Genomic DNA, 26155 nt, shown 5'->3' on the forward strand with positions numbered 1-26155 from the left:
TGATCGCCAAAGAATTGATGCTTTTGAATTCTGGTGCTGGAGGAGACTCTTGAGAGTCCCATGGACTACAAGAAGATCAGACCTCTCCATTCTGAAGGAAATCAGCCCTGAGTTCTCACTGGAAGGACAGATTGTGAAGTTGAGGCTCCAAGACTTTGGCCACCACATGAGAAGAGAAGACTCCCTGGAAAAGACCCTGATGTTGGGAAAGATGGAGGGCACAAGGAGAAGGGGACGACAGAGGACAAGATGGTTGGACAGTGTTCTCGAAGCTACCAGCATGAGTTTGACCAAACTGCGGGAGGCAGTGGAAGACAGGAGTGCCTGGCGTGCTCTGGGATGGATCATAGGGCCCTTGGCTTGACCTCCAAAAATTCCCCATGACAATGTTACAAACAGCTGACGATGATTATCTTGTCAACCATCTTGGCCCAATCAAACCACACCGAAGGGAAGCCTGGAGATCTTTTTGGCAGACAGCTGCCTCAAGACAAAATCAAAAGTTAAGGGTTTGGGGGTTTTTTTAAGGCATACGGGAGAAAAGGGAAAATGTGTGTGTGCATGTAAAAAACCAGCAACCGACAGCTGACCTGAGTGTTTATGCCTTAACAGTTTATAAACTCACAAGATCTCTGTGACTGAAGCAAGCTCACCAGTGCTGGGAATAAATATTTCAATTATATTTTTAGTGCCACCCTGATTTTAAATGGGAGGGGGGTCCAGTCTTTGGAATGGCATCATTAGAAGACAATATATAACTAAGGGAGTTCCAACGAGGAAAAATAATTAATTACCTTTGCCATGGCAATGAAGCTGAAATGCATCACCCGCAGTGGTAAGGAACAATGGTTTGATTACATACCCAGGTGCTATCTAGAATCATGAGTATGAATGCTAAATAATAATAATAATAATAATAATAATAATAATAATAACTGTTCATGTTTGCTGTTCTTTCTGCTTCTCAGGGTGGCAGACACGGAGGGCTACCTAACTGTATCCTCACAAGAACCTTGTTCTGTACATCAACATTGATGACTGCATTGTAAGAAGCAATGGGACTGCCTGGTCCATCCCAGTTCCGCAAAGATTTTTAAATGGAAAATCCTTTAAAGAAGACTTACAAGGCAGTCCAATGGCTGCACTGCTGGCCTGAGTCTTCAGAAAGGGATATCTGCCCTTTAAACTTGTAAAAACATTGAATACAACCGGCCTGCAGCGGTTAGCCTATGGGACTCCTTGCCACTGCACACTTTGAATGCAATGGAGCAAGTCCCCCAGGGAGCAACCCATCACTCTTAGGGACAATTGTATAAGAGGCAAAAACGTGGCTTCTCCCAATAATTACCTGGGTTCTGCCGGTTCTGGAGTGGACCCGTAATAATTTATAATTTTTAAATAATTTTATTATTTCTGGCCCTCCCATCTGGTTGGGTTTCCCTGATCTGATTTGGGTCTTGATTCACCTGGATTGGATGAGGGGAGTCTGCTTTGGAATCCGAGATTGGCAGATTCTTCCCCACCCCTAATTGTAGGTCGGGATCTCTGTTTGTTGGCTCTGACGTTGTCATGGGAAGTTCTCGTCTGGTCGGAGGTTAAAGCCAAGACTACTTTGATCAGATGAATCATGTTTAAAATACCAAGAGGAAGGATCCTTGGCAGAGGTACGTTGGCCAAAGTCACCCATGTAAGTTCCACGGCAGACCCAGGATTTGAACTCAGGTCCGTCTGGTCTAAATCAAAAACTGCCCACTACCCCATGCTGGTTCTTAATTTATCTGTCTAAATACCACATTGACACCCTGCCTTTCCATGCATTGCACTCTGCAAAAAAAACACACAAAACACCCCCCCCCAAAAAAAACAGCAATGAAAAAATAAGCGCAAATCACAACATATACATTAAACAGGAGCCAATAAAAAAACAGTCGGGGGATTGAATAAAACAGGACAGCTGTAAAACAGAGGTCAGGTTGAAGTCCTATTAAAATGTAGCAACAATTGGACTATGCAGAATTAGACAAACTGACAGGAAGGATTCGAAACCTGTGGGACCAGGGATTCTTAGAGGACTGGAGTAAATATCTGAATTATTTGAAAAGCAATTGTAATAAACAGATTATGCTAGTAGGACTGCAAGAAGTTTTGTAAGGAGGATTATGCGAAATATTGCAAGGAAGACTATGAAGAGAATTATTAGTTAAGGACAATTAAAAGTAATAGAGAAATTAAGAAATGCAGATTAAAGGATAAAGAATGGAAAATCTTCAGAGGTAGTCGATGGAAGTCTAAAAAATTGTGTAAGATAAGAATGTATGTTAAATGATTGTTGGAAATGATATGTTAAAAAAGTAATAAAAATGTAAAAAATAAACAAAACAAAACAAAACAAAACAAAACAAAACAAAACAAAACAAAACAAAACACAGCAGCAAAAAATGAACCTGATTAGACGGTCCAAAGAACTGTCTAAATAAAAATGCCTCTATGTGTTAGCAGGAGGAGAGAGGTGGCTCCCTACGACTCAACAGAATCCTGGGGCAGCCACCGAAAAGGCCCTTCTTTCGAGTTCTTCCAAACACACTTCAGATGTTGACAGGATTGAGAGAAAGGCATGTTTGGAAGATTTCGTAGCACAGGCAGGCCCAAATGGGAGAAGTGCAGCTTATTGGTCAAGCTCAGCTTTTTTGAGTTCTGCCATCAATGATTGAATCTACAGACTGCTGGTGATGCTGGTTTAACAGAACAGAGCGGTCTACGATGGTGCTGGTAGGCTCAGGGCTTTGGCAGAGGGAACGCCGACTCTTTTACTAGCTCTTTTTCAGATGACCAAGCTAGCCAGGATATTGCTGAAAGGGCGGGCTAGGAGGCTCAGCCGATTGGGACAAAGGGATGCAGGTGCTTAAAAATATATATATTATCGGCAAGAACAGGGAAAACAACATCTGAAAATAAAGTATCCACAGCTACTGCTAGAGCCAAAAGCCCCAAACAGATTCTCAAGAGTGTGCAGTTTTCCTAGTGGGCTTTTTACAGGAGACAACAATCCCCAACAATGACGCAGTGACGTCATTCGTTGTCCTGCCAAAATGTCATCCAAACACATGGCAACAACGGGAACACCACATACCTGAACCACAGAAAAAAACTTCCTTATGCCGAGAGTGAAAAACAACAACCACAGACTGAAACCATATTGCGTCGGACGTGATCCAAGCGAGGCCTGGTTTGCTTAGTCCAGAGTCAGTGACCCAGACAGGATTTTTGGCTCTCAAAGCAAGTTATTTTCCACTTAGCAAGGGGGAAAAACCCAGGAATGGTTCTCTGTCTTTATGTGATGCTGCTGCAGAATTACATACCCTTCCAAAATTTTGGGAGGGCAAATTGGGATCAGCACCCTCACATCATCCTGCTGCCATCATGCGCCCACTCATCACACACCCGCTCCCTTGCCCGCCTGCCCAATGACTTACAATTTTTGTTTAACCCTCAAGAAAGAAGGGCTTTTTCGCTGGCTAGGTTCAATTCTAATCCTTCTAACCTCCTTTGGGGTAGGTTTGCAGGTATGGCAGAAGGAGACAGGATGTGTCCATGCGATGCCCACCTGGTGGAAACTCTAGCTCACATGGCCCTTAAATGTAAAATGTATGATCATCTTCGCCAACAATTTCTAGACCATCTATGTATTCCAACATGGAAACCAGAGACAGAGGTTATACACTTCTTATTACAGGGGAGAGACCAGGACCTCACCAAGACAGTATCTAAGTTCCTCTACAGTGGTGCCTCGCAAGACGAAAAGAATCCGTTCTGCGAGTCTCTTCGTCTAGCGGTTTTTTCGTCTTGTGAAGCAAGCCCATTGACGGCTTAGCGGATTAGCGCTATTAGCACTGTTAGCAGCTTTTAGCGGCTTAGCGGATAAGCAGATAAGCAGCTTAGCGGCTTAGAAAAAGGGGGGGGGGAGGAAAAAAAAACCCGCAGGAACTCGCAAGACATTTTCGTCTTGCGAAGCAAGCCCATAGGAAATTCGTTTTGCGAAGCACCTCCAAAACGGAAAACCCTATCGTCTAGTGGGCTTTCCGTCTTGCGAGGCATTCGTCTTGCGGGGCACCACTGTATTTGATTTTTTGTTGCCAAAGTACGCTGCAGGATCCTGGCCCTTGCTGGAGACCCACAGGGATGAAACAGATTGCTCGCCTCTTCTTCCCTTTGGCAAATGACTGTACTGTTGGAATGGCGACGAGATCGCACTGGCCTATTTATTCTGAATGTATTCTGAATGTTCCTATGTAATGCCAATCAAGGTTACTTGACTTGTCTTACCCCCCCCCCCCCGCCAATCTTCTCCTGCCTTCTCCTCTGCCACTGCGGCCAAAGTGCCTTCCTGGAAGGCGACCGTGAAAAGATCGTGCCAACGGCGAGGTGGTTTTGCACGACCCTTTGACGGTCGCGCCAAAGCGATCCAAGAAGATGCTCTGGTGCCTGTCAACAGGCTCTGGCGCAACCCTGCTGACTCGCCTGAGGGTGCCAGTCTTTAATGAGACATTCTGGGATCCAAACAGAAGCCGGGATCCGGGTCATAACCACTCAAAATGGGCCAGTTGTGGGGTATGGAATTATGGAATGTGCCATGATAAAATATGGCACGCAGTGCAGGATTTACAGAACTCACTTCCACAAGATGTGGCAAGGACTAGGACTTTAGATGGCTCTGAAAGGGGAGCAGAAAGAGCCACAGACGGCAAGGCCATCAACAAAAGCTAAGTAGATCCTTCAGATGCAAAGGCAGTATAGCTGAGAATACAAAATGCTGAAGGCATGCGATGTGAGAGGTCTGTTGTTTTCCTGCCCTGCCCTCCTGGAAGCACTTTATTGGCTACTGTTTTAAACAGGGAATTGGACTAAAGCAGCCTTTTTACAGCATCTTAAAAAGCTTGCCAACAAAGGTCCGTATACTTAAAGCTATGGTTTTCCCAGTAGTGATGTATGGAAGTGAGAGCTGGACCATAAAGAAGGCTGATCGCCGAAGAATTGATGCTTTTGAATTATGGTGCTGGAGGAAACTCTTGAGAGTCCCATGGACGGCAAGAAGATCAAACCTCTCCATTCTGAAGGAAATCAGCCCTGAGTACTCACTGGAAGGACAGATCCTGAAGCTGAGGCTCCAAGACTTTGGCCACCTCATGAGAAGAGAAAACTCCTTGGAAAAGACCCTGATGTTGGGAAAGATGGAGGGCACAAGGAGAAGGGGACGACAGAGGACGAGATGGTTGGACAGTGTTCTCAAAGCTACCAGCATGAGTTTGACCAAACTGCGGGAGGCAGTGGGAGACAGAAGTACCTGGCGTGCTCTGGTCCATGGAGTCACGAAGAGTCGGACACGACTAAACGACTAAACAACAAGCCTTTCTCTACCTGTGGGTCCCCAGATGTTGTTGAACTACAACTCCCATCACCCCTAGCTAGCAAGGCCAGAGCTCAGGGATGACGGAAGTTGTAGTCCAACATCTGGGGACCCACAGGTTGAGAACCGCTGGACTAAAGGGACTCTTGCTCGGCTTCAGCAGAACTCTTCTTATGCAGTTGTGCTCTGGAGGCCAAGACGGTTCCTAGGCTTGTAGAGAGTGAGAATCGATACGCTGAGCAAACTGCACAGGGTTCAGCAACATTTGGCCTGGAAGTGGCCAAAAGGCAGCGAAGTGAAAGTGGACTCCCATCTGTCAGAGTCAGCGTGACTAATGGTCAGGGATGCTGGGATGTGTAGTCCAAAAACATCTGGAAGACCACAGGCTGTCTATCACTGCCTCAGCAGAAAGTTCTGCATGCTTAGTTTGGCAGGGCAGGAGAGAGTCGAGAAGAAAAAAGGAAGATATTCAGCAACCTCAGCAAATTAGTTGTTGTTGCTGCTGTTGCACCTTTAGATTTGTATACCGCCCTCCATCCGTACATCTTAGGGCCGTTCGCAACATAAAAATAAAAGATAAAATCAGAAAATAAGCAACTGCTTTAAAAAAAAACCCTTTAAGGGTGGGGGTAAAAAACTAAAAGAAAATCAATAACACTTGGCTGCGTAATTCCAGGGCACAACTTCTAATTAATTGTGGCACTTTAGGCGCCTTAGATGTAAAATGCATGTTCCTTTTTAAAATACTGCATGATAATGACCTGGATTCGCCACAGTAATTCAAGCCCCAGAAGACCAAAAGAAGAGTGGCCTCAAGTCCAGGGAGAAAATTACTTTTAAATCACTCGCAGAAATAATTCACTGCTCCTCAGCACATCCCAAGGCTCAGGGGCGGGAAAATGTGTCATATGAAGACGAATTGTTCGCATTAAGGGAACTGAGTGGCCACTTGCCAGCTTCAGTTCTTTCTGCTCCGCAAAGCTGCTGAGGCCGCTGGCTCGGACGACTCCGATACTTGTTCCGAAAAGGGGAAACCTGTTGTCTGTTTGTGTGTTGCTGATCATTCCGGATTCCCGCGAGGACAGCTTCATTAGCAGATTAGAAGAATAATCCAATGTACGGCATCATTGCCCGCGTTTCAGTCGAAGGCTATTTTTGCCTCCCAGCTCAGCAGCTATGTGGCTTTATTGAATTAAGAGGAAGATTTTGCTGCCCTTCAAATGCCTAATAACTGTGACAGAAGGAGGCAGCTCTGTTCATCGCACCAGTTGGCATTGGGCAGGCTTTTCTGAATAATAATAATGATAATAAAGGAGACAAGCGCATTCCGGACTGTCGCCTATTACAGGGCAAAGCGTGGGCCGCGATTGCACAAACAGAAGCGTTTGCCGTTGTCTGTCTGCTGCAAAAAGCAAGAAATCAACTGAGTGGTTACTTAGCTGCAAGCTCTAGGTGGGGTGCTAAGGTTCTCAGAACCTCAGCTTTGCAAATGTGGTCTCCAGCAAGCAGCAGCGAATATTGCAGGAGTGAGGCCCTCCAGCCACCCCCAACCTGGTCCCATCCAGGTGCTTTAGACTACAACTCCCATCAGCCCCAGCCAGCACCTGTGAGGAATCACGAACAGTGAAATCCTAAACAAACACACAAAAAAGCCAGAAGAATCCAGCAGACCAATCACCAACAGTGAGTTACAACAGTGTTTCTCAAACTTGGGCTTCCACCTGTTGTTGGACTACAACTCCCATCATCCATAGCTAGCAGGACCAGTGGTCAGGGATGATGGGAGTTGTAGTCCAACAACAGGTGGAAGCCCAAGTTTGAGAAACACTGAGTTACAGCCACACGGGTTGTTGCTTATAAAGCTTATAACCCTCTTGGCTCAGATTTGTGATTTGGTACAAATACCAGAGACAAATCAAAAGTTCAAGGGGACAAACAGTTGAGGGACCTGGGAATGTTTAGCCAGGAGAAGACTGGAAGGTGATATGATTGCCATCTTCAAATACCTGGAGGGCTGTCCTATGTGAAGATGGAGCAATCTTGTTTTCTGCTGCTCCAGATGGGAGGACCTCAACCAATGGATTTGGAGATTCCCACTATCTTTCTGATGGGAGGAGCTGTTTGACGGTGGAACGGGAGACCTCAGAAGTGGTGGACCTTCACTGAGAGGTTTGCAAACGGAGGTTGGATGGCCATCTGTCAGGGATGCTTTAGATTTCTGCATTGACTAGTTGACCTTTGGGTGCCTCTTCCAACCCTACGTATCTAGGATTCTGTAAGTTATAGCCAAAAGGAAGCTCATGTTGGAGCTCTACAAAACCAGCAAAGTCTCAGTTGATTGAAGGACACAGAGCTGACTTTTGCTTCTTTGCATGCACACACACAATAGCCCCCGAACAACCTGAGCAAGCAGGTTCGTGAGGAGGCCCAATGAGCTCTGCAGACAAGCTCCCAGGAGCTGTCAAGATGACAACTGCCGCCTTCTAAGCTCAATAAGTCTCTGAGTACCGGAGATGGAAATTCCTCCATGCATGGAGGCAGAAAATATCACACCCATCAAATTGTGACACCTGAAGGTGGGTGGGAAAATGCCTCTGCGGATGCAGTTATGCTCAGACTGGCTTAATTCTCTTCCCAGGGAGCACCAGGAATTTCAGCTTGGGGAGCGAGGAGGAAACAGGTATCTCCTAACAAATCTCAGCACTCTTAATGAATTACGCAACCCAGGATTCTTTGGGGAAAGCCATGACTCTTTAAAGTGGCATGATACCACTTTGTGGTGCCGTAGTCAAGAGAAACACATATTAAATATATTTGAATATGGGAAGACAGGCTCTGGCGGACTCAGCGTGGTTTCTGCCCGTGCTGTAACCCACTTCCCCAAATTGTTGGACTTTTTGCAATAAAAACAATAATAGTAATAATAATAATAATAATAACAACAATAATAATTTATTTGTAAACCGCCCATCTGGCTGGGTCTTCCCAGCCACTCTGGGCGGCTTCCAACAAAGATTAAAAAATACATTAAAATATCACACATTAAAAACTTCCCCGAATAGGGCTGCCTTCAGATGTCTCCTAAATGTCAGGTAGTTGTTTATCTCTTTGACATCTGGTGGGAGGGCGTTCCACAGGGTGGGCGCCACTACCGAGAAGGCCCTATGCCTGGTTCCCTGTAGTTTTGCTTCTCGCAGTGAGGGAATTGCCAGAAGGCCATCAGAGCTGGACCTCAATGTCCGGGCAGAACGATGGGGGTGGAGACGCTCCTTCAGGTATTCTGGGCTGAAGCCGTTTAGGGCTTTAGAGGTCAGCACCAACACTTTGAATTGTGCTCAGAAACGTACTGGGAGCCAATGTACGTCTTACAAGACCGGTGTTATGTGGTCTTGGTGGCCGCCCCCAGTCACCAGTCTAGCTGCCGCATTCTGAATTAGTTGTAGTTTCCGGATCACCTTCAAAGGTAGCCCCACGAGGAAAGTGCGTGATAACACAATTCCATCCAACCCGCCTGCGGAGAAGGCAGCGCTAACCCTGAAGGAATCGCCAACCATGTTTCCAAAGCAAACAAATCAGCATCAATGCTCGATATACACAGGATGTGCCAGTTCACAGAGAAAAAAATAAACCGTGGTTTCTTGGACAATTTCCCACATAGTGCATCTTAATGCCATATTTCAGGAGAATATTCTGAAAGAAAATCGACTGTACATTTCAAGTGGAGAGCAATGCCAGAGAGAGAGCTAAGTTGAAGTCATCTATATTGGCAAGACAGCTTTTGCAGATACTATCCAGACTGTTCTCTGAAGAAATCTGTGCCAGCTGCAGGATTTGACAGATGGACTTAGGAAGAAAAGCTTTGGGGCAAAGTTTATTTTGTGTGTGTGTGTATGTGCTTCAACTGCTGCTGGTGCAAGGATCAGACTTTAATGGATTCCCTTTTGGGCGGCTTTGATTTTTCACGCCACAAGAGAAGACATCCTCTGCTCATTTGCGTGTTCTAATCAATTAATACCACCCTCTCACTAGGCACTGTGTTGGCCTCTTTGGGTCTCAAGCATAACAAAACACGTTTTCAAACAGAGCAGATCGGCGTCCAAAGTGTCGCCTGCAAAAGAGCAACAAGGGACGATGCGTTTGTGTTCATGCCCACAGTTGGGACGCGACAATTCGAGACACTTCCGGCCACAAGGTCTTAAAAATAGAAGCAAGTTTTCTGACAAACCTCAAGTGCCTTAACATCTTTGCTGCTTATACCCTGTATTTATAAAGTGTTTCTAATATATATAAATACACGCATACATAAAGGCACAATAACACATTGTTCAAAACAAAACAAAACTCACAGTGCTATTTAAAGCTTTTCTAAAACGCAGACAGTGGGGGAAGGATATGGGGGAAATAGCTTCTTAAGAGTCATCATTGCAATTAACGTATCCTCCACTGTCCAGCAAAAGTACATGTGGTTACTCTGATTAAAATAAGACATACAAAAGTTCTCTGTGTGTGTGTGTGTGTAGAAAACTAGCCAACATACTAGCAGAAATATTTGGCTATAAACCAGTTTCTTGAGCCCTTCCTCAACCAAGTGCCCTCCAGATGTGTTGGACGACCAACATTTTGGGAGTTGTGGTCCAAAATGTCTAGAGGGCACTAGGTTGACGAAGGCTGCCACGGAAGGATGCATGACTCAGATGCTCTGTGTTATTCACTCCTCGCGGCTGCCTGCCTTCCGAAGAAGGGAACATCAGAATCGACAGCAGCTTGCCACATGCATTTAATTAACCAGAACCTTTGCTCCCTAAGAAATTCTCCCACATCAAAATATGGTCAGAGAGCAGGAACGCAAAGAGGTGTGTTGTGAATCTCACCAGCAAATGCCTCCCGGGAGAGAGAACTTTATATGAGGACGGTTGCCTTGTAGAAGTGATGGGAGGGGGGCTTTTCGGCCTTCTTCTGGGGGCCGTGTTCAAGTGGTGGGCAGATGCAGAAGTGGGCCGAAAAACAAATGCAGGTCTCTCCTTTGTGCAGTAGGCTAGTTGCTACGCAACCCACTCAAGCCTCCATCCAAGGAAGCGAGATGCATTTTCAGAACTGGAGAACACATTTCAGCTAAAGGAAAAAATACTCAAGGAGGGTGCAAAACTGAGCAAGTAGGGGGTGTTGCTGGGAACGGGGTGAAGTCTGGAGAGGGTCCTGAGGGCCAGACAAATAGATCTGGGGGGGGGGGAGCACATCTGGCCTCAGGACCTGAGGTTCCCCAGGCCTGCCATATAACATTGTTGTAATGTCGTCGTCAAGCGCTCATGTTTTTCTACCCAGCCAAGACTGAAATTTTTTAAAGCTTATTCCTAGCGTGGGAATCTTCCGTTCCAAAGACTTGACAAAAACACAATTAGATGTCTGAGAGATAAGAATTGTGGGTAAACAGCCGCACTGGTTGGAACATTTTAGGAGAGGTGTGTGGGTGTTTGGGGTTGCTGTTTTTCGGGCAAAATGTACCTGCTCACCTGTGATTCATAGTGCCTGATTGAAGACAACCTCTATTAACATACAGGAAGGGTCTCATCATGAGTTTACCCAAAGGGAGACCTTGGTGGGCGGTCTAGAAGGTTCTCCATCCTCAAAGCAGATATTTCACACATCACGTCAGAGTGTTTACAGATAGCACACGTCCTGGTCTCTCTTCTCCCCTCCCCCCTTCATATTGTTAATGCATCTTAAAAACATTCTTCTTTCTCTTATTCAATAGTGCATTATACACATCACATGGATAATGTTCAGCGCCAAAGAAAATGCCAGATTTTGCAAAGCTCATAATGAGAAACTAATGAAGTGGAATCTTATAACGGTCTTAAGACGAAAATCTGCAGGCGAAGCTATACGACAACTAATAAAATATCGCTCTATCTAAAAACCCAATTCATTTTTCTGCTTTGTGACCATGTTAAACCACACTGACAAAACTCTACTGCAATACCTTCAGTAGAGAAATTCTATCATGTCAGTGGGATAAGCCAGCCAACAATTTATAAGTTTTGTTCTGCAGCAGCTACATATATCCCTACACATGTTTCCGAGCACAATTCAAAGTGTTGGTGCTGACCTTTAAAGCCCTAAATGGCCTCAGTCCTGTATACCTGAAGAAGCGTCTCCACCCCCATCGTCCAGCTGAGGTCCAGCTCCGAGGGTCTTCTGGCAGTTCCCTCATTGCAAGAAGTGAGGTTACAGGGAACCAGGCAAAGGGCCTTCTTGGTGGTGGTGCCTGCCCTGTGGAACGCCCTCCCAGCAGATCTATTTTACTTTTAAAAGACAACTGAAGGCGGCCCTGTTTAGGGAAGTTTTTAAAGCTTGATGCTGTATTGAAGTTTTTAAAGTTTGATGCTATATTTGGTTGGAAGCAGCCCAGACTGGCTAGGGAAACCCAGCCAGATGGGCGGGGTATAAATAATATATTACTACTACAACAACAACAACATAGGGTGTGTTGCAGTAATTAAAGCCAGCTGGCTATCTCAGCTGCTTAGAGCATGTTGCTGATAATGCCAAGGTTGCAGGTTCAATTCCCGTGAGGGGAATCCTGATTCTATAATTCAAGCCCACTGTGCCCAACATCTAGAGCAGCGTTTCTAAAACTTGGGTCCCCAGCTGTTGCTGGACTACAACTCCTATAATCCCCTGTCAGCACACCGGGGATCATGGGAGTTGTAGTCCAAAACATCTACAGTGGTACCTCAGTTTTTTTCTTTTTTCTCCATTGACTTTGCTGACCGCCCTTTGCGCCTCAGTTGTCGAACGTTTCGGAAGTCTAACAGTCTTCCGGAACGGATTACATTCAACAACCAAGATACCACTGTACAAAGAAACAGGTTGGGGAATTCTGGTCTGTACAGTACTGAGTTATATGGGCATAAGGTGTTTGCAGTCTTAGAGTGCATTTGTTGATTGACAGAGAGTAGCCCGCTCTGTACTGATTCTTCATTCTAATTTTTCTAGTTTATGATGGATTGTTTCATGTAATGTGAGTGCCGTCCCTTGCCCTGGGATCTCTTGCAATGAAGGGTAGGCTGTAAATTCGCTTAATAATAATTCTATCACATAAGAACATCCATTCTGCTGCTCTCCTCCGACTCAAAGCCCTGAGAATCTCAGCCTGGCCCATCTTTCCTGGAAAAGGCAAGCGCACTCAGATTCTATTAGAAACTAATTGTCCTAGACACACTCTTTGTCCTCACAACAGAGCATTCAGGGGGATGAACAAGCCAAGCACCAGCCAAATTCTTTTTTTTCCAAATGACTTTTCTTTTTCTCCAAGGGGGAAAAAACCCTATGTCTCCGAGAGCTTGAAAGGTCAGAGTTTTTATTAACTCGAACGTGCTTTAAAAAGACATATATTTACAAAGCCTGTGTCATTTCAACCTCAAAGAAAGGATGCACAAAGCAAATTTAAAAGGTGCTCAGGGAATAATTAATTCCTCCAGCATTAAACTTTCACCAAAGACCATTGGTACAAGTGTCACAGCATCACACAAACACACACAAATTATACATTTACAGTTAAATGTGCATCATTTCCTTTCCCAGTCACCAAAACGTGAACAACTTTTAGCTGCCGAAAATCAGTGAATGGAAAATTGTTAAGAATTGTGTTCCTGTGTGGGTTCTGGTTTTGTGTTGGTTTTTTGCTTAACCATCACAAAGAGACTATTTATTTATGTTTTGATTTTTTTTGCATTAAGGCTACCCTGGTTAAAAGGGACGTGGGTGGCACTGTGGTCTAAACCACAGAGCCTAGGGCTTGCCGATCAGAAGGTCGGCGGTTCAAATCCCCGCGACGGGGTGAGCTCCCGTTGCTCAGTCCCTGCTCCTGCCAACCTAGCAGTTCAAAAGCACATCAAAACGCAAGTAGATAAATAGGTACCACTCTGGCAGGAAGGTAAACGGCATTTCTGTGCGCTGCTCTGGTTCGCCAGAAGTGGCTTAGTCATGCTGGCCACATGACCCGGAAACTGTACGCCGGCTCCCGCGGCCAATAAAGCGAGATGAGCGCCGCAACCCCAGAGTCGGCCACGACTGGACCTAATGGTCAGGGGTCTCTTTACCCTGGTTAAAGGAACCTCTTACCCAGTTTGCAAGGTAATTCTCCCAATCAGATGGCTTTGCAAACACAAGATGCTCCCTTCTACAAAGGCCAGCCATTGGTCCACCTACTACAGCATCTTTTGGAGCAGAGGTTTTCAAAGGGTTGTTTGTTAGCACCACCACTCAGTTGTGGAAAAAGTCAAGAAGGTTGACTGACTCAGCCCCTGATCATCACAACCAAAGCTGATAAAATTAGTGCCAGATTTACGAAGCACAATGCCAATGATGTCCGCAACAGAGCGGGTGCAGCCTGCTCATTCTCCCCCCCCCCCAATAACTCCCTTTTTAAAGGGGGGAAAAGTGGGCCTTTTTTAGCCGGTTGGCCGAGGGCCCACAATTTCCATTGAACGGCACTGGTTTTGATAAAAGAAAACGAAAGTTTGCCAAGTGGTCTGCCAAGACCCCCAGCAATTTTTAAAAGGTTTGCATTAACTGCAAAGTTTGAGGGTCACTGTTCTATGCAGATGAGCAATAGCTCTCCGGGGTTTCAGAAAGGATTATTTTCCCAGCCTTGTCTGGAGACGTTGGGATATCGAATGCAGGTGCTCTTCTGCCAAGTTATGGCCCTTTTCCAACGCAGCTTATCAGGAGGAAATGTTCCAAGCTTTTGTCCCAGTTTACTTTCTTTTATATTTCTACGGTGGGCTGGCATAACCTCCCCAGGTGTAAGAGGGAAATGAAAGCCAGCAGTCAGTGGCGCCTTTTGGGACTGATAGGTTGGAAGACAGAGCACGAGACTCTTAATCTGAGGGTCATGGGTTCGAATTCCATGTTGGATAAAAAGATTCCTACATTGCAGGGGGTTGGACCAGATGACCCTCATGATTCCTTCCAACTCCAGAGTTCATGGTTCTGTGAATTCTGTGGCTTAAGGAGCAGGAACCTGATAGGAAGTGCGACCCCCTGGATTGGTTGTGAGAAGGGCAGGTTGGTGGGGCAGTGCCCCATTTCTCCATACAAACCAGCCCCCACTGGCTCAATTTCTACAGAGGGGTTATCCCAGCAGTTGGGAGGGGGGTGTTAATTTATGGGAGATAAAGAACGGCCCAATATACCTGAAGGAGCGTCTCCACCCCCATCATCCAGTCTGGACACTGAGGTCCAGCGCCGAGGGCCTTCTGGAGGTTCCCTCACTATGAGAAGTGAGGTTACAGGGAACCAGGCAGAGGGCCTTCTTGGTGGTGGCACCTGTCCTGTGGAACACCCTCCCATCAGATGTCAAGGAAATAAACAACTATCCGACTTGAAGGCAGCCCTGTTTAGGGAAGTTTTTAATGTTTGAAGTTTTATTCTGTTTTTAATGTTCCGTTGGGAGCCACCCGGAGTGGCTGGGGAAACCCCGCCAGATGGGCGGGGTAGAAATGATAAATTATTAGTCTTATAAAGCAAAGAGATGTTTGTGAGATTCTGTGCAGAAGGATGGGTTGAAAGTAAACTTCTTTTCTCCTGCTCTGGAGGGCCGGACTCAATCCAACGGCTTCAAGTTACAAGAAAGGAGAGTCCTACTAACCATCAGGAAGAATTTTCTAACAGGAAGAGCTAATTTGACCGTAAGATGGTTGTGGCCTCTCCATCCTTGGAGGTTTTTAAGCAGAGGTTGGATGGCCATCTGCCAGGGATGCTTGAGCTGAAATTCCTGCATTGCTGGGGGTTGGACTAGATGACCCTTGGGGTCCCTTCCAACTTCCATGATTCTTTGACAAGATTTCCTAATGGAGTAGTCCTTTTCACCATAACTTTGCTTGCAAAAACACTGGATTTCAATTGATCTGTAGGCATGTGGCCTGTTCTAAACCAAACCCGACGCCCTAGACACAGGAAGCTATTGTATACCAAGTCAAGACGACTGGCCCATTTAGCCCAGTACTGCCTACACTGGCCTGGCAGCAGCTCTCCAGTGTATGAGGCTGGAGGCATTCCTACCTAGAGGAGCCGAGGATTCAACTTGGAGGGGCTTCTGTGTGCAAAAGCAGATAATTTAGGACTGAGCTATAGCACTTTCCCTTGGGAAACAGAAAGGAGAAAAAGGAGATGGAGCCTTGCGATAAGAGAGAAAAAATATATTGCCCGCCACACAGTTTGGACAGAGATGCTCTGGCAACAGAAACATACTGTACTTACATGATACAAAGCCAGGACTGTTGATACTGTACCCCAGTGACTGTCGCTGTGACGCCCTGAATTGTATCTGACAAGAGGTGAACTGCAGAAAAGGGGGAGGAAGAGGAAATTAAATACATTTCGAATTATATTCAAGGCCTATCATATATGGAATTACATCTTCATTCAGCCACAAACTATTATCTGAGCTTTTTAACAGGCCGGGTCGCTCTCAGCTGCTCAATGGCCTTGGTATAAAGAGATAAGAAGCATTAAAAAAAGGGAAATCTCAATGAAACACCATCCTTGAAAAACCCATTGCAGCTTTGAAGTGTGAAGTTTCAGCCTCTCTCAAGCTGAAAAGAAAAGAGGAACAATGGCTAATGTGGCTTGGTAGGTTTTTCCGAGAGGGTAGGATCGTTCCATTTTGCAACTTCCTGCTTAATTGGGAAACGAAATGTTCTGGCCAAGCATGGCTGGGACCGAAGACACAAGCAGTGTTATGGGAGACAAAAAGCAGAGAGAAAATGCTAGAGGCTAATTCAGTGACAAATGAGTGTGTATATTCCATCCCGCTACATATCAGAGAGGTTCCATCTGCATTATATTATGTATATTGTCATACACATGTGATAATTTCAACTCTTTTCATATACGCGATAGCTTTAAAACAACAACAAAAGCGAAACAAAACCACAGAAACTCATCAGATGCTTATACAGTGGTACCTTGGGTCAAGAACTTAATTCGTTCCAGAGGTCCATTCTTAATCTGTTTTGGGGGTTTTCATGTCACGCTGGTCGAGTCCATTGTGCGTGTCCATTTATTATGTAACCCGTCTCAAGAGGGCTGGGCGATGAAGGGGAAGGGGGTGGAAGTTTTACAAATAAATAAAAATGCCAGAGGTAGCAGCAGTGCAGGAAAACCTCGCCTTAAAACATCAGACTATTGGGATCATCTAAAGCCACTTCCACACACCCCCCCCCATGATTGGGGGGATTCCTGGCCTTGTCACCCCCTGGCTGGCCAATCGTCTGGCTCTGGGGGCGTGGCCTGCCCGATTTAAAAGCAGGCACGGCCGGGGATCTCCCTCTTTGCCGCCCGCCAGTTGTTCCTGCTTTTCCCACCCTCCCGCCCTTTAAGGTTTTCGTTCCTTGACCTTGCTATGGACCTTGGTTGGTCGCCGTTGAGGGGCCTGGTAGGAATTTTTCCACTTGGCAAACTGGCACCAGCCACTTGGTTTTTACCTACCTGGTAGCAAATCGTCACAACTTCCTTGGTATTGGCGGTTAGGCAATGGTATAGTTCTGTAGATAGAAGAGGGGAGGTAGCGCCATCACCGGCCCCGCATATTGAAGGGTAGTCCGATAAAGGATTCCGGGGGGCGTGGCCCTGTCTGAAGCCCGGGAGGTGAGGGTCTAAGGCACGCCCCCTATCGGTGACCCCGGGGGAGTTCCTAGTTGATGTGCATCAGCAGGACTCCCCCTACTGGTGGTTAACCCTTCCCGGACTTCAAGCGGACGGGCTGAAGTCGGATATAGTCGGTTAGGACCAATGCCTAAGCCAATACCACTCATCACCTGTAACCAATAAAGTTGTGTCCTTATTTAGGCCATTAACCTTAATAATTGTGTGATTATTTCCACTGGGGGAAGGGCGGGAACTCGCCACGCAACTCTGTGTTGCCGACACTGACTGGCAGCATATCTCCAGGGCTTCGGACTGACGCTCGACCTCTTTCAGTTCAGACAAATAGAAAGAAATAAAAGAGGTATCTCACCATTCCCTTCTCTGGGGGCCCCCGAATCGGTGAATAAAGTGCTCATGATTTTGTCAAAGTTGCAGCTGGGCTCCGCGTTGTCAGAGTCCTCCGCAAAGTGTTTCAGCATCTCCCGCAGGACGTCGTCCAGAGAGGTTGCCGTCTCGTCCAGGATGATGCTGGCTCTGGCGAGGAACCCGTCGAGGTCACGGTGAGCTCGGATTTCTTCCTCAAAATTCTTTAACTTTAGGTACTGCAACGGAAAGGCGATGCCTTAGAAACGTTTCCCTAGCAATGAGAGATTCATTCTGCTCCATATTATCTTTATATAAGTTTATATTTTGTGATGTTAACCATATTGCCTAAATACTTAACCTTTTTATGGACTTCTATCTCAATATTTTGCTCTAAATCCTTTTCTTCTTCTTCCTTCAAGTTTTTGACTAGTAGTTTAGTTTTGTTCCTATTTAGTTTAAATCCTGCCACTTCCCCAAATTTCTGAATCTTTTCTATTACATTATCCGAGGTAAGAGAGACTTTCTGCTGTTTATCAGGCAATGGCTTTTCCCACCTGCCTTGCCCCACCGTAAAGCCCTAACAGCCTTTCCCAGACCATGACAAAAGCAGCTGAGAAAGAGAGAAGAGAATATTTTTTAAAAACACAATTTCATAAGTTGCGTGTCCTTGCTCCTCACCAACGAGTTATGCAAACATCACTTTGAAACAGTCAGGTGCATGCTACTTTCATTTAAGGAATATACTCAAGCCAGGCTGAGGTCTTGAGCAGCTCAACCCAGATAGGAAGAAGTTGATTTATATTTTTATTTTAAAGGAGACTTAGGAGGTTCTGCGCAAGTCACCCTCCTTCGGCCTCAGTTCCCCAACTGCTTAATGTGAGTGGACAAAGTTCAATCTCCCAGCAGAGGTAAAGGTAAAGGTAAATGCACCCCTGACCATTAGGTCCAGTCGTGGCTGACTCTGGGGTTGCGGCGCTCATCTCGCTTTACTGGCCGAGGGAGCCGGTGTACAGCTTCTGAGTCATGTAGCCAGCATGACTAAGCCACTTCTGGCGAACCAGAGCAGCACACAGAAACGCCGTTTACCTTCCCGTCGGAGCGGTGCCTATTTATCTACTTGCACTTTGACGTGCTTTCGAACTGCTAGGTTGGCAGGAGCAGGGACCGAGCAACGGAAGCTCACCCCCTTGCGGGGATTCGAACCACCGACCTTCTGATCGGCAAGTCCTAGGCTCAGTGGTTTAACCCACAGCACCACCCGCGTCCCTCCCCAGAAGAGGTACAAGACGACAAAGAGGGCAGACCCTGAAAAACACCTGGTCTCTGCCTTTCATTCTGAATGCCCACCATCTAGGATGGAGCAGGAATCCCCGTCAGCGCTGCCAACTGTTTGCCCGGCCAGCTCCCCCCTCGGGCACAAAGAGCAAGACCTTTTGGGTTTCAGAGGTGCCTTCCTCTCCACCCAGCAAGCAGATAAGCGCCTTATGGGATTTCATGCGTTCCTTGCGCATAAACTGCCACAACCGCCGAGTGCGGAAGGAAGAGCCTGGGATAGGTTAACAGGCAGGAATATACATCAAAGGCATCGCCCCCTTCGAGGGAGTGGGCTACAGTGGAAGAATGTCGGCAGAAAAGATTAAAGCTTTAGGAAGGCTGCTTTAATTTGCCAGGCTGCAGAGCTGGCACCGGTGCTTGTGAAACAGGAAATCTAACTTTCCTTTACGGTAATTATGCACTCATCGCCGCACCGTTTGTTGGCAGGGGGCAAATGTTACTATAGCTATACGAAGTCGTAAATAAATACTGGCATAAGGCGGCCAGGATGGGGCACGAGGGGCCTGTGGAGAGGGCAACTGAGCTATAATTCATATGTCAGGAAGATGCTTTGTTCTGAAACAGACCATTGGGCTCCTCTACCTCAATGTTGCCTACACAAAGAGATGGAGAAACCTGTGGTATTCAGGATGCTGTGAGACTACAGTTCCCATTATTCCTGTTCATTGGGCATGCTGGCTGTGGCTGATGGGAGATGGAGCCTTTCCAAGCCGGAACTGAGAGCCTTCTGCACAAATGTTGTTGTTGTTGTTGTTTAGTCGTTTAGTCGTGTCCGACTCTTCGTGACCCCCTGGACCAGAGCACGCCAGGCCCTCCTGTCTTCCACTGCCTCCCGCAGTTTGGTCAAAGTCATATTTTTCTGCACAAATATGCTCTGTGATTTGCCAGTATCAGACTCGGCCCAACGTAAGGAGAAGCCTGCCTTCTCTTCCGGAATAAGTAACCAAACAATTAAACCCCTGTGTTGCAAACAATTATCAGTAATATCCAAGGCATCACGATGACCAAGTACAACAATGCAATATCAATATAAACTCTTTATATAGTCTATACGGAACATTGAACAATATGAGAAACCAAATAAACAGAAATCTTCTAAATCTCTGAAAGTCACTAAATGTGCACTCTTGGTGGATTCTCTTGAAAACATAGAACCAAATAACTTTATGACCACTGCTCCACAGATATTGCTGTTATACAATTCCATTCACCATATAGATGGGTTTATGAAGCATTTCTGTATCCTTCTGCTGCGCTGAAGAAGAATTCCACGAAACAGTGGGTATATCCGGAATCACTGTTCACTACGTCTGTTTGCGGACCACTTCGGCAGCGCTGGACGTCATATAACAAAGCTTTACGGCTTGTTTTCATCAGATAAGAATCTGACCCATTGCTTCTTTCAGAGACTTGCATAGTCTACAAAAACTTTCAGAGACTTATAAGACTTATGTTTATTTGGTTCTACGTTCTCTTCTGGAAAGGCAGAGGCGGTGAATGTTTTTGAGCTCAGGGGCCGCGTTTGATTCTGGGCAACTTCTCAGGGGCTGCATGCCAGTGGTGGGTGGGGCCAGAGGGAAAAGTGGGTGGAGCAAATGTCACCTTTGTGCAGTAGGCTATTTTCTGCACACCCACAGACCCCTCTCTGATCTTTCTCAGATGCATTGCAAGAGTTCAAAGGCGTATTCCAGGCAGGCAGAAACCCCCAAGAAAGATGCAAAGCTGTCCTGGGGAGGGAAGAATCTTGTCGGCAAGGGAAAAAAAGCAGCTAGGAGAGCCCACAATTGACCCCTGGGTCTGGGGGCCTCTTGTAAGGCAGGAATACCCTGTCAGACAGGTGACATATAAATAATAAAATTGTATTATTATTAATATTATTATTACCATCCCCAGCATCATCAAAGGGAGAAGTACTGCACTAAGGAGAGTGAAAATCATTATTATTTCAGAAGAACATCAAACTTTAGGGATTTAGGGGAACAGATTTTTAGAGACAGCAAGAGACACACATTTCCTCTACTCTACGGAAAAGGGAATGGCTGGAGAAAGGCTAAGCGCCTTTCTGCGCTGAGAGTGTGTTAAAGGCAAGTTATTCTTAAAAGACAACAATAATAAATAAGGACAATTGTACCTACTTTTCTTGATGTGTGTAATAAAACGCACCCAGCGCCTTCGCTTTCTGCTGGAAAAGAAGAGGAAAAGTTGCAATTGTGGGTTCGCAACACACCTAGGGAAAAAATCCCAGCTTTGTGACCCATGTTTTTGTATTTAAATATTCATCCCGTTTCATCTCAGAAAGGCCAGCTACTGAACCAGATTACAAATTCTGGCATTTGAGAGCTCTTGGAGCAATTTTCTTTCTGTGGAAGCAGCTTTGATTTGGGTTGAGCCATGGGGCTCTAACTCTTCCCCGATGCGTTGCACCCCCAAATCTGGTTTACTCCAACCCGCTGCTAACCAGGAATCTGAAACCTTGCATTCCATGGTTAATAACAGCTTGGTGGAGAGCTGATTAGGATCTCCACTACCAATGGGTCAGAGCACACCTGGAGCCTGCGTCCAGTTCTGGGGACCCCAATTTAAGAAGGATATTGACAAGCTGGAAGGTGTGCAGAGGTGGGCAACCAAGATGAGCAAGGGTCTGGAAACCAGGCCTTATGAGGAACGATCACAGGAGCTGGGGATGTTTAGCCTGGAAAAGAAGAGACTGAGTGGAGATATGAAAACCATCTTCGAATATGTCATGGAAGAGGGAACAAGCTTGTTTTCTCCTGCTCTGGAGGGCAGGACTCGAACCCATGGCTTCACGTTACAAGAAAGGAGATTCCGACGGAACATCAGGAAGAACTTTCTGAAAGTAAGAGCAGTTTGACAGTGGAACGGACCCCCTTGGAAAGTGGTGGATTCTCCTTCCTTGGAGGTTTCTCAGCAGAGGCTGGGTGGCCAAGTGGCATAGATGCTTTCGTTTAGATTCCTGCATTGCAGGAGCCTCAGCAGTGGTGGAGTTATGGGTGTGCAGGAGGGGCGGCTCACCCTGGGCTGCACTAGACCTGCAGGGCATCTGAGCCGCCAGGGTGGCTGCCTACCAGTTCCATCTGGTACGTAGGCTGAGACCCTCCCTGCCGGCAGACAGTCTCACCAGAGTGGTGCATGCTCTAGTTATCTCCCACTTGGACTACTGCAATGTGCTCTACGTGGGGCTACCTTTGAAGGTGACCTGGAAAATGCAATTAATCCAGAATGCGGCAGCTAGACTGGTGACTGGGGGCGGTTGCCGAGACCACATAACACCGGTCTTGAAAGACCTACTTTGGCTCCCAGTACGTTTCCAAGCACAATTCAAAGTGTTGATGCTGACCTTTAAAGCCCTAAATGGCCTCGGTCCTGTATACCTGAAGGAGCGTCTCCACCCCCATCATCCAGCCCAGACACTGAGGTCCAGCGCTGAGGGCCTTCTGGCGGTTCCCTCACTGCGGGAAGTGAGGTTACAGGGAACAAAGCACAGGGCCTTCTCAGTAGTGGCACCTGCCCTGTGGAACGTCCTCCCACCAAATGTCAAAGAAATAAACAACTACCAGACTTTTAGAAGACATCTGAAGGCAGCCCTGTTTAGGGAAGCTTTTAATGTTTGATGCATTACTGTATTTTAATATTTTGTTGGAAGCCGACCAGAGTGGCTGGGGAAGCCCAACCAGATGGGCAGGGTATAAATAATAAATTATATTATATATATTATATCATTCCTGGCTGGAGGGCGCCCGGGAAGGACGCGACGGCTTGGACTTCCTGCAGGCCCAGCGCTGCCCAAAAAAGCAGCACAGGGCCGGCACACACCTGGGACACAACCACTCCGGCCAGTGCCGGATTTACGTATAAGCTAAACAAGCTATAGCTTAGGGCTTCACTCTCTTGGGGGCCCCCCAAAAAATTAAAGGAAAAAAACCTAGATGTACATTTCCGAAATAGAAGATAAAAAAGAAATGAAATAAAACCTACCTACAGCAACAGTGTTTTGTGTTGTGTAGGCTCCTATGATGCATGCAATGGGCCCCGCCTGCTAGCCTGCTCCCTAAAATATCACTGGTTTGCTCATTTCTATATATAGGGTGCCTACATTCTGCATGTGCAAATGGCTTGAGATACCTATTAGGTCCATTAATTACCATATAGCATATATGCAACACAAAAAAACAGTGGCGATTTGTTGTTGACAAAGGACAGCTGGACATATAAAGGGCCCCATTACCTTCAGTAGCTTGGGGACGCATCAAACCTAAATCCGGCCCTGCCTCGCCCCCATGACATAGAGCTCGCATGCATCCCCAGGCACCGGCGGGACTTTCTAAGTCGCTGTCCCTCAGGATCCCTTCCAACTCTTCTACAATTCCATGATTCCATGCTTCTTATAAAACGAAAATGACTTTGAGAGATCCGAACACATGTCCCTTTTTGTTGCATTGATGATGATTTGCGCTCACAGTGTTTTCAAGGCAGTTGGATGTGACGCTGCTTTTAACCAGGCCTTTGGTTGACATGATTGGCATCCTATACCCTTTTAAAATGTGGCTCTTTTGGGGGCCTGTGTGTGTTATTGGGTTACTGTATTTATTTTGATTTTATATATTGTGCTCTTTTCTGTGAACCGCCCTGAGACCTCTGGGTATAGGGCGGTATATAAATTCTATTATTATTATTATTATTATTATTATTATTATTATTATTATTATTATTAGTTTTTATTGTTATTATTATTATTTGTTTCCAGTCAGGAAATGCCTCTCACTTGCTGCTGAAATCCCTCAACTCCTTTTATAGCACCTGTTGCAGGTTTTAATCCCCACCCATTCCTGCCTTTTTTTTTTTTTTGCACTATAGGCTCTCCATAATGCAGAAACTATGAGGAAGCATTGCAGAACTACTAATATAGCAGATTGCAGGGGGCTGGACTGGATGACCCGTGGGACCCCTTTCCAACTCTACATTTCTATGATCTATGAAGACAGGCCGGCCTTCACAGCTTTCCCGTGTGAAGAGGTAATATATGTTTTGGCCCCGTTTTCAGAACGATCGCATGCCAGCCATTCCGGCCCAGTACAGATGCTCCTGACCTCATGCACTTCTTATTGTTTCATAAATACAGTTTCTTAAAAAAAAAACCCACCAGCCTTTCGTGACGTGCATTAAATTCCTAGGGATTGCAACCGGCTATTCATCAGCCCTGCAGCAAAAATGCCTGCCACTTGCCGAAGAAATATTGAAGCGAATATGCTGACGAGAGCAGAACTGCTAACCACAGTCTTGTCTTGTCTTCCTTCAGAGAACATACATTCCCCCCCCCCGCCTCCTATTGTCTTTAAAAAAAACAAAAACTGATGTGGAGAAATCCAATAAAAATATGCAAATAATTAGATGCAATGCAAGAGGAATCTAGCATAGCTTTGCTGACGAGTCAAAATCTGCCTTCGAAAACCTGAGTGGCAGAATGCCCACGCCATTAGTGTAATTATATGCTGACTTGGGCATGAAATTTATGAAGGATTTGGGGGGTAGAAATGTCTTTGCGGCCCAAGTTTCAGAGGGTTAAAAAGACCAACTTGCTTCCTTAATCCATCAATGGGCAAATCAGGAGAACCAGATTTAAAATTAGGGAGATATGAATGGGGAACGTTGGAAAGATGCCTTATGCAGAGCCAGGTGGTCAGTCTTCTTCCTATGCCATAAGAATGGAAGAAGAGTCCTGCTGTTGCCACCAAGACCATATAACACCGGTCCTGAAAGACCTACATTGGCTCCCAGTATGTTCCCAAGCACAATTCAAAGTGTTGGTGCTGACCTCTAAAGCCCTAAACGGCCTCAAAGGCCCAGGATACCTGAAGGAGCGTCTCCACCCCCATCGTTCAGCCCGGACACTGAGGTCCAGCTCCAAAGGCTTTCTGGCGGTTCCCTCCCTTCAAGAAGTGAGGTTACAGGGAACCAGGCAGAGGGCCTTCTTGGTGGTGGTGCCCGCCCTGTGGAACGCCCTCACATCAGATGTCAAGGAAATAAGCAACTATCTGACTTTTAGAAGACATCTGAAGGCAGCCCTGTTTAGGGAAGTTTTTAATGTCTGATATTTTGTTGTGTTTTTAGTATTCTGTTGGGAGCCACCCAGAGTGGCTGGGAAAACGCAGCCGGCTGGGCGGGGAATGAATGAATGAATATTACAGTCATACCTTGGGTTACAGATGCTTCAGGTTGTGTTTTTTTCAGGTCACGGACCACCGAAACCTGGAAGTACCGGAACGGGTTACTTCTGGGTTTCGGCGGTCGTGCATGCGCAGCAGCTCTGAATCGCAACCCGCGCATGCACAGACACGGGTTGTGAATGTGCATCCTGCACGGATCATGTTCGCAACCCAAGCGTCTACTGTATTATTATTATTATTATTATTATTATTATTATTATTATTATTATGTCGTCGTCGTCATCATTATCATCATCATCATCCGGCCAATGGCCCATCTAGCCCAGCGTTCTGTTCTCACAGTGGCAAACCTGATGCCTCATCAGGGAACCCCAAAAGCAGAATCTGGGCACAAAGAGGCCTCTCCCCTCCTGTGGCTTTCAGGAACTGGTATTCAGGAACACTGATGTCTACAGCTGTGGAGGCACAACAGAGACAAGCACGATGTAACCTTCACAGTGAGTAGCTCCCTTCTGCCTGCGAAAGAACTGCTGACCAAGGGCTCAGAACGGTTGCTTTCCCTCCACCTCGCAACCTGCTCCAGTCCAGTCAACACCTTGAGCAACTATGAACCCACTATATGCTCCGATGTACAAACCAAGGACCAGTTCTACGAGGAACTGGACCAGGCTGCCAGGAAGGTTGCAGATTGCGAAGACCTCTTCCTAGCTGGGAGGTTTCAGTGCCAGAGTTGGGGACGATCATCACACACAGGACAAGTGCATAGGTCATCATGAATGAGAATAGACAAAGGCTGTTTGAGCTGTCCTCTTATCACAGCCTCTGCATCACAAACACCTTCTTCTGCACCAAGGCGAAACACCGAGAGTCCTGGGGAACCTAAACTGCACACACACATATTCCTAATGCAGCCTGCCTCGCCTTACAGGGCTGTGCTGAAGATTGCTAAAGCCAGCTTCCCCAACATGGTGCCCATACACAGCCAATAGCCAGGATGATGGGAGGGAGCTCTGGTCCAAAATACCTGGAGGGCACCAGGTGATTTAAGGGGTGCAAGATATGCCCAAAAACACTTGAGATGCAGTAAAGAGCTGCTGAGCTCTGCTGACATTATACAACTGACGTCGTTACGTTTTTTCTTCGGCTGTTTTAATACTTCAAAAGCAGCTCTCATTACTGGAGCTGAGGGAGCTGTTCAGAGATTTCTACCCAG

General features: G+C 46.3%; 1 protein-coding gene across 6 annotated transcripts in view; it reads right to left on the bottom strand.

The window, feature by feature from the left end:
• SLC4A11 (solute carrier family 4 member 11) overlaps nt 1–26155 on the bottom strand; it is a 252993-nt gene that overhangs the window by 70535 nt on the left and 156303 nt on the right. For 5 of the 6 annotated variants that reach the window (XM_081876743.1, XM_081876742.1, XM_081876738.1 and 2 more), the window contains 3 exons: nt 20893–20939; nt 17427–17658; nt 15668–15749 (listed from right to left, as the gene is read on the bottom strand). In XM_081876743.1, coding sequence (XP_081732869.1) covers nt 15668–15749; nt 17427–17658; nt 20893–20939 — 361 coding nt within the window. The remainder of the gene's footprint in view (nt 1–15667; nt 15750–17426; nt 17659–20892; nt 20940–26155) is intronic. The other variant, XM_081876739.1, reaches the window with a different exon arrangement.

This window comes from Podarcis erhardii (genome assembly GCF_964252035.2).
Source record: "Podarcis erhardii genome assembly, chromosome: 9".
Taxonomy (NCBI): Eukaryota; Metazoa; Chordata; class Lepidosauria; order Squamata; family Lacertidae; genus Podarcis; species Podarcis erhardii.